Source organism: Arvicanthis niloticus, chromosome 21, assembly GCF_011762505.2.
Source record: "Arvicanthis niloticus isolate mArvNil1 chromosome 21, mArvNil1.pat.X, whole genome shotgun sequence".
NCBI lineage: Eukaryota > Metazoa > Chordata > Mammalia > Rodentia > Muridae > Arvicanthis > Arvicanthis niloticus.
The window spans coordinates 44,092,010-44,106,974 of record NC_047678.1 but is presented as its reverse complement, the minus strand read 5'-3'; the positions used below and the strand labels follow the sequence as shown (position 1 = coordinate 44,106,974).

Sequence of the window (14,965 nt, the reverse complement as noted above, 5' to 3'; positions counted from 1 at the left end):
GTGCTGATCTGTTGTTTATTTATCTCCTCCAAATTGAAACACTTTCCTTGAGAGAGATTCATAAAACTCCGAGAGTAAATAAAACTTACAATCTCAGGAAGCTCTGGAAAGTTAAAAGCTTCACAGGGCCCTCCTCAGGCTTACGTACATGGTAACAATTTCTGGGAAGAAAACAGTCTGACTGACCAACCTGTTTGCTAATTGTGAAGAAAACTCTAGGAATATGGTTTTTGTGAGTCATCTCCCATTGCTAAGAGGGGATTTTGATGTGAGGCTTCCTTTGAGCCATCCATGCTCCGTTAAACTAACTAGTAACTAGTAAACTCACTGCTTCTCTAGAGTAGGATTGAAACAGAATAATTTCTTTGGTCTGTCTTCAGAGCCCAATCTGGGTGTCAGCTTTTTGCTCACATCAGAAGTCAAAGAACATGATTCTATCTGAAAATACCTCTATAGTTAAGGGTCTGAACGCTACTCAAGTCATCCACCATCTGCCTGTGCCTCAGGCTCAGCACATTGTCCCGGCCAAACAGCCAAGCATTTAAAAGGCATCCTTTCTTTCTCAGAAGAATGCTTTTGTGCTAGTTAATTCTGTTAACACAAACCTAGACATATCTGACAAGAAAGAATCTTAATTGAAAAAAAAAAAAACCTAATACTTCCAAAAGATTGACTTGAAGGCAAATCTGTGGAGTACTGTCTTAATGATGGATAGGGCGGGGCCCAAATCACTGTGCACAATGCTACCTCTGGGAAGATTATCTTCGGTTGTGCAAGAAAACAGGCTAAGTAAGCCATGGGGACTAACCTAGCAAGCACCATTTCTTCTTGGTATCTACCTCAGTTCCTGCCCTCCTCCTTTTTCTACCATTCCAGCTCCCTCTCCTCCCTCTCCCTCTCCCTCTCCCGCTCCCGCTCCCGCTCCCGCTCCCGCTCCCGCTCCCGCTCCCTCTATGTCTTCCTCTGTCTCCCCTCCCATTCTTTCTTCCTTTCTTTTTCATACACACATTCAGCTCCATACTGGGAGCTATAGAAAATACATGATAAAGGATTAGGATTGGGCCCAAATGGAAAAGAAGTTTACAAAATTGGAAGCGAAAAGACATGATGCAGATGACATACTATAACAAAATATGGCATATTAGCTAGTACAAGAATCCATGCAGAATCAAGAGTTTAAAAACTTGGCAAGAAGCACCACAAAGTGTTAACTTGAAATGAACCGAGAGGAGAAATTTCTTGAGCACTTCCTTGAGTTACTCTCTCCTTCCTCTTTTCAGCATGGAGATTTCTTGGCTGCTTACACGTAGAAGGCACTTAACAAATACAGGTTTGACTGAGGCTTTGGGTGAGGAAACAAATAGATGCATACATAGCTCAGTTCAGTGAACACTTTTTAAGTGCAAGACACATGTATTAAACCACATTTAATTTCCACAACAACTCTAAGGAGGAACTATCATGGTCCCGGTAGGAAAACTGAGACTCAAGAAAGTGGTAAAGAAAACTGCCCACAGTCCTATGGCTGGCATCTATAGGAACTCTGAGTTAGTCACAGGCATAGACAGCACCTGGAAGAATCCTGTAGGAGTATACTGCAAATACTGGCTTTCTCTAGGAGGGACATAAAAGAAAGAGCTGAGAGATAATAGTGTGTGTGTGTGCACGGGCACTTGTGTGCACAGAAGTCAGATGATGACATAGGTACCCTGCTCTTTCACTCTCTGCGTATTCTCTTGAGTCTGGTTCTCTCATTTAACCTGAAGCAAGGCTAACAGCCAGAAATCCTCTTGTTGCAGAGAATCCAGGTGCTCTTACCCACTAAGCCATCCCCTCAAAACCATTTATTTACTTCCAGTCATCCTGGTGCACTCTTTGGCCAATATCAAGCTGTCAACTTAATGCCACCAAAGGCTGACAAAGGTGCCTCAAGATTTAGATGGCTTGGGTTTTATTTAAACGTCATGCTAAGTGCTTTATATGAGTTATTTTCCTTAATTCCTTAACTTATGTGTATTATGAGAGTATGCATGAGTTTGTGTGGACCACATGCGTGCGATAGTCCACAGAAGCTTGAAACTAAAGTTACAGGCAGTTGTGCGCCACCGTATGGGTGCTGGGAGTTAAGCCTAGGTCCTCTGCTGAGTCATAACTCCAGCCTGTGGGTTATTTTATTAATAGTCATAGATGAGAAAAATGAGGATCAGAAAAAAAATTCTTAAAACGATACAAAAACTTACATGCTAGAAGAAGTGACAAAAGTTATATCTTACAGAATGAAAGGCTTTTAGTGAACAGAATGGCATTGCTCTCCATTTTTGCAAACTCTACACTGCCCGGCACAGTAGAAGTCAACTGGCTTCTCACTGCTGCTTCTCCAGTACATCTCTTAGGATGTTGATTTGGATGAAGTTCGTGAAGAAAAACCAACTTTATACAGATATATAATTGGAATAGGAAGGTAGTTGGGACCCCTTGCTTTGGGTTTGAGAACCCCCAAGGATCCTTTGAACACATTTTGAGAACTGTAGTCAGATAATAGTAACTTGGTTCCAGAGTCAAATAGCACAAAATAATGAATAAGTCTTTATCTCTCTCTTTCCCAGGTATTAGATTCCACTCATCAAAGCCCATAAGTATTAACAGTTTACTGAGTTTTCTTCTAGAGATACCAGAGATACCTCAAGGAGGAAACATGCACAGAAACCCACTGAAGAATCCCACTGGGTTTGTGCACACTTCTAGCCTTTTATTCTATTTTGAGTCTGGATAAAAGATTGTATAGTGTTTCAAGTAAAATTAGCCAGCACTTACACACTGCACTGACACACTTCCATCCTTTCTTTATAACCTGTAATTTGTAAGATAAATCACTAGAAACTGGGTTGTGGTGGTACAAGCCTTTAATTCCAGCACAGGCAGAGTCACGCACATCTCTGTGAGTTTGAGTCTAGCATGGTCTGCTGAGTAACTTACAACCAGGGCTGTTATACAGGGAAACCTTGTCTTGAAAAACAAACAAACAAAAGATGGAGATAAATTCCTATGAATATAATTTTTGGAACAAAATATATACCCACTGCATCATAGATATAGTCAAACATCCCCTGAGGCAGGAAACTTTAGTTCCACTTTCACCAGCAAAAGGGATACATGCCGTTTCCTGCATACATGAGCACACACACACACACACACACACACACACACACACACACACACACCACTCAGGAGCCAGAACTGACTCCAGGACTCCAGTGGCCCCCAGTAAGCCTCAGAATAGGCCCTAGAAGTAGCTATCTATCTGGAAAGCATAGTGGGTCTGTCCTTAGGTACCACGCCCAATAATAAATTATTAATAAACACTCATATATGGCTATACCTGAAACCCCATTCAGAGCCATCCCCTACCCCCAGAACATCTGACTGACCCCAACATGTCTTACTAGACCTTGAGCAAATGTATCTTTATAATGTACATTTGTACTCCAGCCATCTCTCCTAGGTGTCTCTTGAACTCTATGCAGACTTATATCTCACTAGACCAGGATACATTCACACAGCAGTGTGTAGACAGGTCCACAGGAAATCAGGTGAAAGTACAAACTTCCATTCTGCAGCCTATGGGACAGTCTGTGTTTCTGATTGGCTCTCTGGTTTTGCCATCACTGACCAGCACCAGTCTGATGCGGATTCTCGATGTCTAGCATAAATACGAAGCACTCAGTGAGTTTATTAAGACAGCTCCTCCCCCTGAGAGGGGTTGGACCCAGAAGCCCATATGTCCAGCTAACCCCCAGGTGACAATGACACTGTTGAACCACAACGTCACCTGGATTAACACACTAGTTCCTGGCTTTGTCTGATTCATACTGCCCAGGTCTCGATGGAGGACACACGCACTTCAGAGACTTGACAAGCTTGGGATAAAGGGAAGCACACACCAGCTACAGCAGGATTCAGGTATATCACGGACAGTTTTCAGGTACGTACACTAGACTGTCTGAATCTTGAGCTTGGGGTACAGAAGACCATTTTATCAGTCTAATTTTCCTGCCTGCTGCTCACTAAGCTCAAACTACAATGTGTTGCTGCTCTGCTAAGCGACCTCATGCTCACACCTTTGCCGCTCCGCGATTCTATTCTGTGCCCTTTGCCAGTGGGAGCCATCACACAACGCAGGAGAGAAAGGAAGCTGAGAGCCACTACTGTGCTCTTCCTATATTCAAAAGTTCTCTGATTCTGCCCCCCTGTGTCTGCTTTGTGTATCTTGCTGTGGCTGGAAGCTTGAAAGGAGGAACTAGTCCTAGACTCAACACTGCTCTGCAGTGGGCATAGCCAGGGCACACACAGCATAGCGTACAGATGTGTGCAGTGGAGGGATGTCTACTAGAGTACAGAGAAACCTGTAATGAGCAATGCCTATTCATCTATTTTCTTTGTTAGGTAGGTAATTGTACAGCTCAGGCTGTGCCCTGCCCAAAGTTACTCTGAGGGACTAGAGGCTAGACAGGCAAACGGGTAAGGAAAGTGCTCACAGATAGATAATAAATATGGCAAATTTGTGGCTTCTTCCTCAGCCTGTTACTCCAATCCAATTCCCTCTCTTCCATTTTGTGCATGATCCCAGCCTACTTCACCCATTCAAGACCACTACCTAACTTCTTTTCCTGTCTTGTTGGTTTTTAAAATGCTCTCACCCTTCCTGCTGCTTCACACCTTTATTACAGTCCCTCATGCTGTGGTGACCCCCGACCATAAAATTATTTTTATTGCTACTTCATAACTATAATTTTGCTACCGTTATGAATTTTGTGATGTAAATATCTGATCTGCAAGATATCTGATATTCAACCCCCGTGGAAGGGGTTATTTGACCTCTAAAGGAGTCACAATCCACAGGTTGAGATCCGCTACTCCAGCGGGTAATTCCTTCGAGTTCACACACTTATACTTCTGTGTTACTTACACCCACCTAGAGAATTTCCTTCCAGGTGATTGTTTGCTCACAGTGTCTGTTCAAGCTTCCTCGAGTCTACCAGCTGGTATGAGAAAGAGCCCTATGGCTGCCCCCAAGTGAAGCTTATCTGAACAGGGCAAAGTGGGAAGGCTGCATAGCGGGAATCTGAGTCTCAGCTAGAGCAGCACAGCTGCTTACAGCCAAACCTCTGACTTGGGATTTTAAGCATTTAAATGTGCCTATTGACACATAATCATGTGAGCTACAGTTATAGGCAGGAAACCATTCCAGCTTCTCACAGCCCGTGTTCACAGGAGGACAGTAAACAATTAATTAAATTATATTTTTGTATGCTGAGTAATGATAAATAAAGCAAGGAAAGAGTTACAAATTCTATTTTACAAAAGACATTTAAGTAAGACTACCTTACAGAGAAAACAGCATATCTTTAGAAACGAAGGAAATAAGGGCTCAAGGACTCCGCCTGGGGCACAAAAGGCTTCAAGATAAGACATTAAACAGGAACTGGAAGCAGAAACTCAGTTCCAGAAAGAACAGAAACAGGGGGAGTGAACAAAAATAAAGACAACTCTTTCAAGTAACTGTTGTAAAGAAGAATGGGGAAATGGACCACCTAGAGACGGAAGCAGCATCAAGAGTCTTCCTTCCTTCCTTCCTTCCTTCCTTCCTTTCTTTCTTTCTTTCTTCCTTCCTTCCTTCCTTCCTTCCTTTCTCTCTTTCCTTCTTTGTTTTTGATGTTTGCTTGCTTGCTTAAAACAGAAGTAAGTATGTGTAAGTGTGTGTGCTCATAAGGACAACCCATTAGGGCACTGTAAGAACTAATATGACAGAAAAACTATGACACTGTAGTCATGAATGGGTGGGACAGGCTGGGATCCTGCACAATCTGAGCAGGAATTAGATGGGAGTATTTAGGATTCGTCTATGAAACAGGACTGAAGACAGAGTTGACCGGTAACAGTAAAGAGGAACCGGTAGCAAAGAAACTTGTGGCCTTTAACAGGCCTTTTTTTAGCCTTGAGCAGGCTAAGCAGACCTTGAACATTTGTCACCACAGGTCTTATTAACTTAGACAGCGACATCTGCCTTGGCTGCAGTTGCAGGTTCCCATGGGAACTTAGCTGTTTGGGCTGCCTGCGCTGACCCTGCTCTACAACACACTCTAACTAAAGCAGTTATGGGGTTTGTGGGGTTTCCCTTTATATATACTGTGTTTGTTATTAAACTTGGAGCCTTGATCAGAACTTTGTCTTGGCTTCATTCTTCTCTTGCCCCCCCCACCTTTTTTTCTTTTCTAGCCCCCCTTTCAGGTAAACCCAGTTTGTCCAAAGCCATTAGATGGCTACAGAAACTGGAAGTTTAGATCCTATTTTCTCAGTGAAATAGGAAACAAGGTGGTCAGAGTTGATATTGGAGAATTAAGGGAAAAAAAAAAAAAGAAAATTCTAAATAATGTCCTGTAGACATAAATGCAGCTGGTAGATATTAAATGTAGCTCTCATTTTTTATTATCGTTAATTATTCCATTCGACATCTCAAATGATATCCCATTTCCCAGTTACCCCTCCACCAAACCCCCATCCCATGATATCCCACTTCCCGGTTACCCCTCTGCCACTCCCCATCACACGTCTGTCCTCCCCCCTCCCTTTCGCCTGTATGAGAGTGCTCCCCCCCAGCCCCCCGCCACACACACACTCCCGCCCCACTGCTCCAGCATCCCCCTACTCTGGGGCATTAAACCTCCCTGGAACCAAGGGCTTCCCCTCCTGTTACTATAGGGCAAGGCCATCCTCTGCTATATATGTATCTGGAGCTATGGATCCCTCCAGGTACACTCCTTGGTTGGTGGTCTAGTCTCTGGGAGAACTGGGTGGTCAGGCCAGCCTATGTTGTTCTTCCAATGGGGTTGCAATCCCACTCTGCTCCTCCAGTCCTTCTGCCAGCTCTCCCACCAAGCTCCCTGAGTTCAGCCTGATGGTTGACTCCAAACATCTGCATCTGCACTGGTCAGTTGCTCGCCTGACCTCCCCAGGAACTGCCACACTTGGTTCCTGTCAGCAAGCACCTCCTGACCACGACAACAGTGTCTGGTTTGGTGTCTGCAGACATGATGTATCCACAGGTGGAGCCATTTCCCAGTTGACCCTTCAGTCTCTGTTCCATTTTTTGTTCCTGTTCTTCCTTTGGACAGAAACGTTTCTGGGAAAAAAAAAAACTTTGGGATGGGTAACTGGCCCCATCCCTTGACCAGGGGTCATGCCTATCTACTGGAGGTGGTCTCTACAGGTTCTGTCTCCCCCTTCTCTGCGCATTATGCTTTTAAATGGACCCTTTAAATATGGCTCATCCAGAGAGTGATACCAGTCCATATATGGTTATATGAGTTTTCCCAATCATATCAACTTCATTGGTGCAGGGAGATGGAACTAATGAAGTCTGAGATTTTGCTCATTGAACGTGACAAGATCATAAAAAGGTAAAGCAGTTGACAATGTGGGAGATGGGTTTATTGTGCTGTTAGAGCACAGGGCAAATCCGTCAGCTGCTCTGGACAATCTGAAGCAGCCCCATATCCCACACATAGGATGAAAACAAAGACATATTCCCATAACATTTCTGTGTTTTTTAAAGAAACCAGAAATTCTCACTACAACTAACCATGAGGATGGTTGCATAAAGGGAGTTTAAGGAATTCCTCACCTGAGGCCCTAAAATAAACTTGAGCATTGGAGTAGAAGTTAAACAATGGTCTTAAAACCACTGTACACCCCTTTACGGGGTAACTCTGTAGCTCTTCGTTGGGTGTGGCTTGGCTTTGTGAGCTTCTCTGGTATTAGAAGGCAGAAGAAGTGGTAGTGACATGTGAGAATGTACCTTCACAGACTCTTAATCTAGCCCAAAGACACCATGTAAAAAGACCCTAAATGGGCTGACTTAACATCCACAAAGAGTTAAGTTGAGGCCCCACCTGTGGATACATCATGTCTGCAGACACCAAACCAGACACTGTTGTCGTGGTCAGGAGGTGCTTGCTGACAGGAACCAAGTGCGGCAGTTCCTGGGGAGGTCTGGCCAGCAACTGACCAGTGCAGATGCGGATGTTTGAAGCTAACCATCAGGCTGAACTCAGGGAACCTGGTGGGAGAGCTGGCAGAAGGACTGGAGGAGTGGAGGGGGGTTGCAACCCCATTGGAAGAACAACATAGGCTGGCCTGACCACCCAGTTCTCCCAGAGACTAGACCACCAACCAAGAAGTGTACATGGAAGGATCCATGGCTCCAGATACATTATGTAGCAGAGGATGGCCTTGCCCTATAATAACAGGAGGGGAGGCCCTTGGTCCCAGGAAGGTTTGCCATCCTCTGCTACATAATAATATGGGAAAAAGAGAATTAACACTGCCCAAGCTAAAATACAAGGGGCAAGGTCTTCTGAAACCTGTCTAGATATCCTGGAAAAGAGTACATGGGTTTCTGGGGAAAGGGCTCAGAGAAAGTATATATTTGCAATACCCGAATAAAAGCATGCTTTAGAAGTCCTTGGAGTCAGGGTTAGATTTTCAAAGAACAAATAGAGGTTTTCACAGACAGCATTTCTTGCTCCTTCAATTCCATATTAGGATGCATCACAAGTCTCAGTTAGTCAATCAGGAAGGCCTTGTAAACAAAACTGACCGCTCCCTAAAACAGAGAACCATGGTCAATAATGCTTGTTGATTTCTGTGGTGGGCAGTTGCGAGTTGTCCACATGTTGTGTGGAGAGGAAACAGATGCACACAACTGACTCTTATGAGCCACAATAAGCATCTGGCTTCACCCTGGGCCTGGGTACTTCTTATCATCTCTTCCAAGACACTTCACAAATGACCAGGCTACAGGACACCAGTAGACTCCAGGCTCTAGGGAGCTACATGAGCACTGTGCAAGGGACCTGGGACAGACTTCTACAAGAAACTATTCACAGGCCTGGGAGGGACAATGGCAAAATGCACCTTTGGTTTCTCCTCCAAGCACAGCCCAGATCATGTCTCCTTAGCAACAGTATACCCTGGAACTGCTACAACCTGACACTTTAGGGAGAACAGATGGAGCTGGGGCTCTCAGTGGGCAGGTGGCTGTTGAACATGGCCCCTGACAGTGCTGGAGTCAACCTGCCTTCACCTTGGCTACAGTGCCCCGGGAACTGGGCTCCCGAGGACCACCTTGCCCCACATGATATTGCTCCCCAACCTTTGTTGACTCTGCACTAGAGCTGCCAGCTACCTACAAGTCCTGAGTGCCAAGCTGAATGCCTGCCCTCTTCAGCACTAGCATGAGCAGCAGGAAGCAGAAATCTCTGTCTCAATCAACCTGACTGCCACCCAAGTGTCCCCAGGGAGAGCTGACAGGGACAGAGCCTATAGGAAATCAAGGGACTTCAGCAGAATAGTTCACCATTCCCCATGTGTCTTTTTTTTTTTTAATATTATTTATTTATATGGGTACACTGTATCTGTCTTCAGACACACCAGAAGAGGGCATCAGATCCCATTAGAGATGGTTGTGAGCCACCATGTGGTTGCTGGGAATTGAACTCAGGACCTCTGGCAGAACAGTCAGTGTTCTTAACAGCTGAGCCATCTCTCCAGCCCTCCCCATGTGTCTTAATGTTGAAAGACCGCTGTTCCAGGACAGACTTGTAATCAGGAAACATTCACTAAAGACCCCAGACAGGAGAGCTCTAGAAGCCCAGGGTGATCACAGGGTTGACGGAGCAGGTGCAGCGTAATTAACTGATAGGTATTTGGGTCAAATATTAAGACTCTGATCAATAACCACATACTGAAGAGTTTACTTTATGTTTCAATTGTCTTAGGTTTTATTTCACATGTGCCACTTCTACATACGTAAAAGATACAGGGGACATTTCAGTACATGTGTGTTACTGTTAATATTTAATAAAAGGGGCTGTGCAGGCTGACCATCTAAGCGGCAGCCTAGCTCAAGCCACCATGCTCCAAGGCCTAAAGCCAAGCACTCCACAGCTGGAAGCAGCCAGAGGCCACAGACGCACCACAGCTAGGAACGGCAAGCCAGAGACCCTGGCCCTGGCACCCACGAGACGCCAGCGTGGGAGATGGCTCTGCCTATCTACCACGCTGTCTCCACAAGGCTGGGCTGAGTCTAGACCATCCCTCCATCCGCGCGGTACCCAATAGAAATGAGACTCTAATGTTTAAAAGATTATCCAATAGCTTTATATATTTGGTAATGCTCTAATAACAAGAAGCCCACACAATTAGAGGTGTTACCCAGTACCTAACCTAGATATTACAACTAACTTAAACTGCTGGAGACACACCTACATCCACCGCCATTTTCTCCTCTCTCTCCACTTCCTTTCCCTAGCTCCTCCTCTTCCTTCTCCTTCTTCCTCCCACATTAGCTCCTCCCAAAATACAGAGTTTAATATAGTGGAAAATATACCGCCACACATGTGCAGTGTGTAATGGTGGCCAGAGTAATGGGAAGTCAACCCTGTATACCTCAAAAATATGCCTTATCAACCAGAGTCGCCTTGCTGTGCTATATAGAGCATGAGAAAAGTCATGCTGTCCAGTTCCAACCCTGTCCTGTTTACTGTCCTCTCTCCTTCTAAACTCTCTCCACCCTGCTTCCAAACTCTCCTCAAGACTCTGTAACCACTACTTGACTTTCTAATTCTGTGAGACAAACTTTCTAGAGATTTCATAGCATGATTCACCTGGAAGAACTGTCATTGACAATCAAGAAAAATCACTTTCTATGTTACCTATGAGGAAACCCAGTAAGGAGAGAAGAAATACCAATGGGGGTCAGAGCACCTGCTAAGGGCAGGCGTTAGAACAGGACCACTGTATGACAGCCGGGTCCCTGATATCCACTGTCTGGGGGTAGAGGGTACTGGTCACATTGCTTCATAGCATCTTTGCAAGGTAAACATTCATTAATCTCGCCTGTCCCAGATGAGGAACTTAGCTCAAAGAAACAGATTGATTCCTCTAAAGTCACAAAGTTAGTATGTTACAACAAAGCCCACATTCCTTTTCTTGAGGGATTCTTCAAAAAGCTAGCTAAGAATTTGTGTACAATCATACGTGGTATGGAAGAAGTCCTTCAGTGGCAATCTATCTATTGGGTCCTTTGTTTATCTCAAGGCAATCCTTATTTAAAATAATAATAATAAACAATAACTCAGAGCCCATTTCAGCAGAGTCCCAGTTTCCATCTAGCTCCTGTGTGCTGTCACCTGTTAAATCCAGCCATCTCTTCCTCCCTGAGCCCATTTCTCATTTTTGTCTCCAGGTCATGCCCTCCTTTTAGCTGTCTCATGGTGCTCACTAGGGCTGCTGAGCTAGCTGTAAGTCTACCTGTATCGCATAAAGGCCATGTGATATGGATCAGCATAAGCCAAACGACCAACTTGGTACCCTGAGTCTTAACCTGTAAAATATGGATTGTCCTACTAGGAATTCACTGCCTTAGCTGTGTCAAAAAGGGATGATTTCTTCAGTACACAACATTCATGGCCCTGTCTATTAAATGACAGCGGTAGTCTGTTTTTTAGGCAATAATAATGAAAGGAAAGAAAGAAGAGAGGGAGGGAGGAAGAAAGGAAGGAAATGAGGGAGGGAGGCAGGAAGGGAGGGAGGGAGGAAGTAAAGAAAAAAGGAAGGAAGGAAGGAAGGAAGGAAGGAAGGAAGGAAGGAAGGAAGGAAAGTTTTTTCAAGTGATGACAAGGCCATTTGCCCTCTAAGAACATTTATTGACTGAAATCTATGTGGTTGTTGGGTTTATTACTCTTTGCCAAGACTATCCTTCTTTCTAGAACCTTTATGGAGACTTCAGGAGCAGTGCCAGAATTTTGATTAGAGATTGGAAAGTCCAACAGTTGTAGGGCTGGGTTTGAGCATCCTCTGTTTCAGTGCAAGCCCTAATTCTCACCATTCTGTGTCCTGGGGCACAGTTCCCAACACTGCACCTCTGAGACATGACCTATAAAATAAGAATAAAGTGTATCCTCAAGAGGTTTTAAATACTAAGTCCAATGTCTAAAGCCCTAGGATGGGGGTAGACCACTTAAGAATCTTTAGTTTACAAAGGCTGTGAAGGCCCCTTTTGTGTTTTCCTTACTCACCACAAGTGAAATCGCTGAGTAAATTATTTACACACTTTTTCTTTGGTAACTCTATTAAATTACTGGTTTAATGTGGGCAGAAAAGATGTGAGCACTCCCTTCACCACTTCAACTTCAGGGTTTAGTAAACTCTAGCCACTAGCAAATAGTTCAACTGGTTGAAGAAATATAAGCTTTCCTTGTCTTTGTTTTCCAGAGCCCTGCGTGTCTAATAGCAAAGCAAACATTGTCCGTGTCCTGTAGAAGAATTTACAATGGAGACTCCAGCTGTAACAGAGCCCTCCCACAACACAGTTGCCAAGGATAACTTCATGTCTGCATTCTTATGTTTCAGCATAAATGTGAGGGCATTTGGAATCAAAGTGCTGACTCCCTTGTACTCCCTGGTGTTCGTCATTGGCGTGATAGGCAATGTCCTGGTGGTTCTGGTGCTCATACAGCACAAGAGGCTCCGAAACATGACGAGCATCTACCTGTTCAACCTGGCTATCTCTGATCTGGTCTTCCTCTCCACATTACCTTTCTGGGTTGACTATATCATGAAAGGAGACTGGGGTTTTGGTAATGCCATGTGTAAGTTTCTGTCTGGATTTTATTACCTGGGCTTGTATAGTGACATGTTTTTCATTATCCTGCTTACTATCGATAGATACCTAGCTGTTGTCCATGCCGTGTTTGCCCTGAGGGTCCGGACTGTTACTTTCGGCATCATCAGCAGCGTCATTACCTGGGTCCTGGCTACCTTGGTTTCTATTCCTTGTCTGTATGTTTTCAAGAGCCAGATGGAGTTCACTTACCATACTTGCAGAGCAGTTTTGCCCAAGAAGAGCCTCTTACGCTTTTTGAGGTTTCAGGCTCTAACGATGAACATCCTTGGACTAATTTTGCCTCTGTTGGCCATGGTTATTTGCTACACGAGGATCATCGTTGTTCTACACAGAAGACCCAATAAGAAGAAAGCCAGAGCCATGCGTCTGATTTTTGTTATTACCCTTCTCTTCTTCCTCCTCTTGACCCCCTATTACCTGGCTGCCTTTGTGTCTGCTTTTGAAGATGTCCTGTTCACCCCTAGTTGTTTGAGAAGCCAACAGGTCGACCTGTCCTTGATGATAACTGAGGCACTTGCCTACACCCACTGTTGTGCCAACCCAGTCATTTATGTCTTTGTGGGTGAGCGGTTCCGGAAGTACCTCTGGCAGCTGTTTCGGAGGCATACAGCTGTATCCCTGCCAAAATGGCTGCCCTTCGTCTCCATGGACCGAGCACAGAGGGCCAGTGCCACGTCTCCACCCACAGGGGAAATTGAGATCTCTACTGACTTATAATTCGGACCCCTGGGTGCCAGCAAAGGCCCAGAAGAGAGTGAAAAAAACAATGTGCCTCTCCAAGACAAGTACAGACTGAGGATTCACTGTCTTATAAAACAGAGGAGCCTTGCAGGTAGCTTAGATATATAGAATGTTTGCCGTGATCGTCTTCCTGTCAGAAAGGGGATGTATGAACAAATTGAGACATTCCGGAGACTGGGACAATCGGTTCCAGGGAAGGTCTTAGACCCAACAGGAGGTAGGGTTTGTGCACTGGAAAAACAAAGTGAACCCCACTCCCAGTGATTATGGAACCAGTTAAGCACACAGTTGTGTGTACTCTGAACCTGGAAGCCAATGACAGCCCACAAATGCCTCCTCTTGAAAACCCTGGAACTCAAGGTCAAAGTATTTGAGACCTATTGAGGCAGTGCTCTGTCATTTCAGTAGGAACGTCTTTAGAGAGATTTTATATTTGTTAAAACCAAAGGTTTCCAGCAAGTAAATAGAGAAGGATACTCACCTTCCCTGTTCATAGTCTTCTCTCTAAAGAATCAGGCCTCTAAGTATGTAATATAATTAATGTAATATAATAATGTACACTACATATATTATATTTATTATATTACATTAACCTCCACCTCACCTTTCTAATCCTGCAGGTTCTATGTATCTAATCTGGAGTGATACTTTCTATTGCTTTGTCTTTACTTAGTAGCAGGGGTAATATGTGTTGTGTGAAATGCACTCTGGAATCATCGTATCAGGCTTGCCTTTTGAACTTGGTTTACCTGATGATCCCATTTTCAGTGGCTGCCATCTGCTTACCTTGGGAGACTTTCCTGGGGTTGATAACTCCATTTACTGATGTTATATCATGCTGGGAGGTGATAGAATTTTCTTTTCTAGTGCTTTATTCCTCGCGATGACTTCTCTCCCTGTGATGTCTATGTATTATTCATTTGTCCTATTCTATGTTGAATACAAATCTTTAATTATGGTGTAATAAATTTCATCAACTTTTTATTTTGCTTCTGCTTTTTAAATATTGTTTGAAGGCTTTATGGGCCCATCTTTTCTAATTTGTCCAATATTTTCTTCCACTGCTGCAATACTTTACTTTTTTTTAGACCTTCAATCTGACATGTAACTGCAAAAATTTGCTCAATTTCTCAGAGATTAATCATCCCAATCTTTAAAGTATAGATGGTAGTGGCATTTGCCTGATGAGGTTGTCATGAAGAATAACTGACAGCACACACAAAGTGCCGATGTGAATGTCTGCCACATAGTATCATGTAAGTGAATTTATAGTTAAAGGAAATGTATTTAGTTACAATGTTTCCATAAGTCATAGAATATGTGAATATTAAGCAAAAAAAAAAAAAAAAAAAAAAAAAAAAAAAACTCCAGAAAGATGATTCTAATAATTAAAGCTTCAGAAATACCAACCAGTCTCTTGAGGGTTAGGTGATGTTCTCTGACTAAACCCACACCTGGCTGTCCTTTGCTGTATATGTC

At 43.9% G+C, this 14,965-nt stretch overlaps 1 protein-coding gene across 1 annotated transcript; it reads left to right on the top strand.

The window, feature by feature from the left end:
- Positions 1-3,877: 3,877 nt before the first annotated feature.
- Positions 3,878-14,377, top strand: LOC117693773 (C-C chemokine receptor 1-like protein 1). Its single transcript, XM_034484520.2, has 2 exons — positions 3,878-3,982; positions 12,334-14,377. Exon 2 carries the CDS (start codon positions 12,392-12,394, stop codon positions 13,460-13,462), a length of 1,071 nt encoding a protein of 356 aa, XP_034340411.1. The 5' UTR covers positions 3,878-3,982; positions 12,334-12,391; the 3' UTR covers positions 13,463-14,377.
- Positions 14,378-14,965: the final 588 nt, after the last annotated feature.

What these genes read in the sequence shown, in the direction of transcription:
- LOC117693773 (XM_034484520.2), top strand. Translation starts at nt 12,392, where the DNA reads ATGGAGACTCCAGCTGTAACAGAGCCCTCCCACAACACAGTTGCCAAG.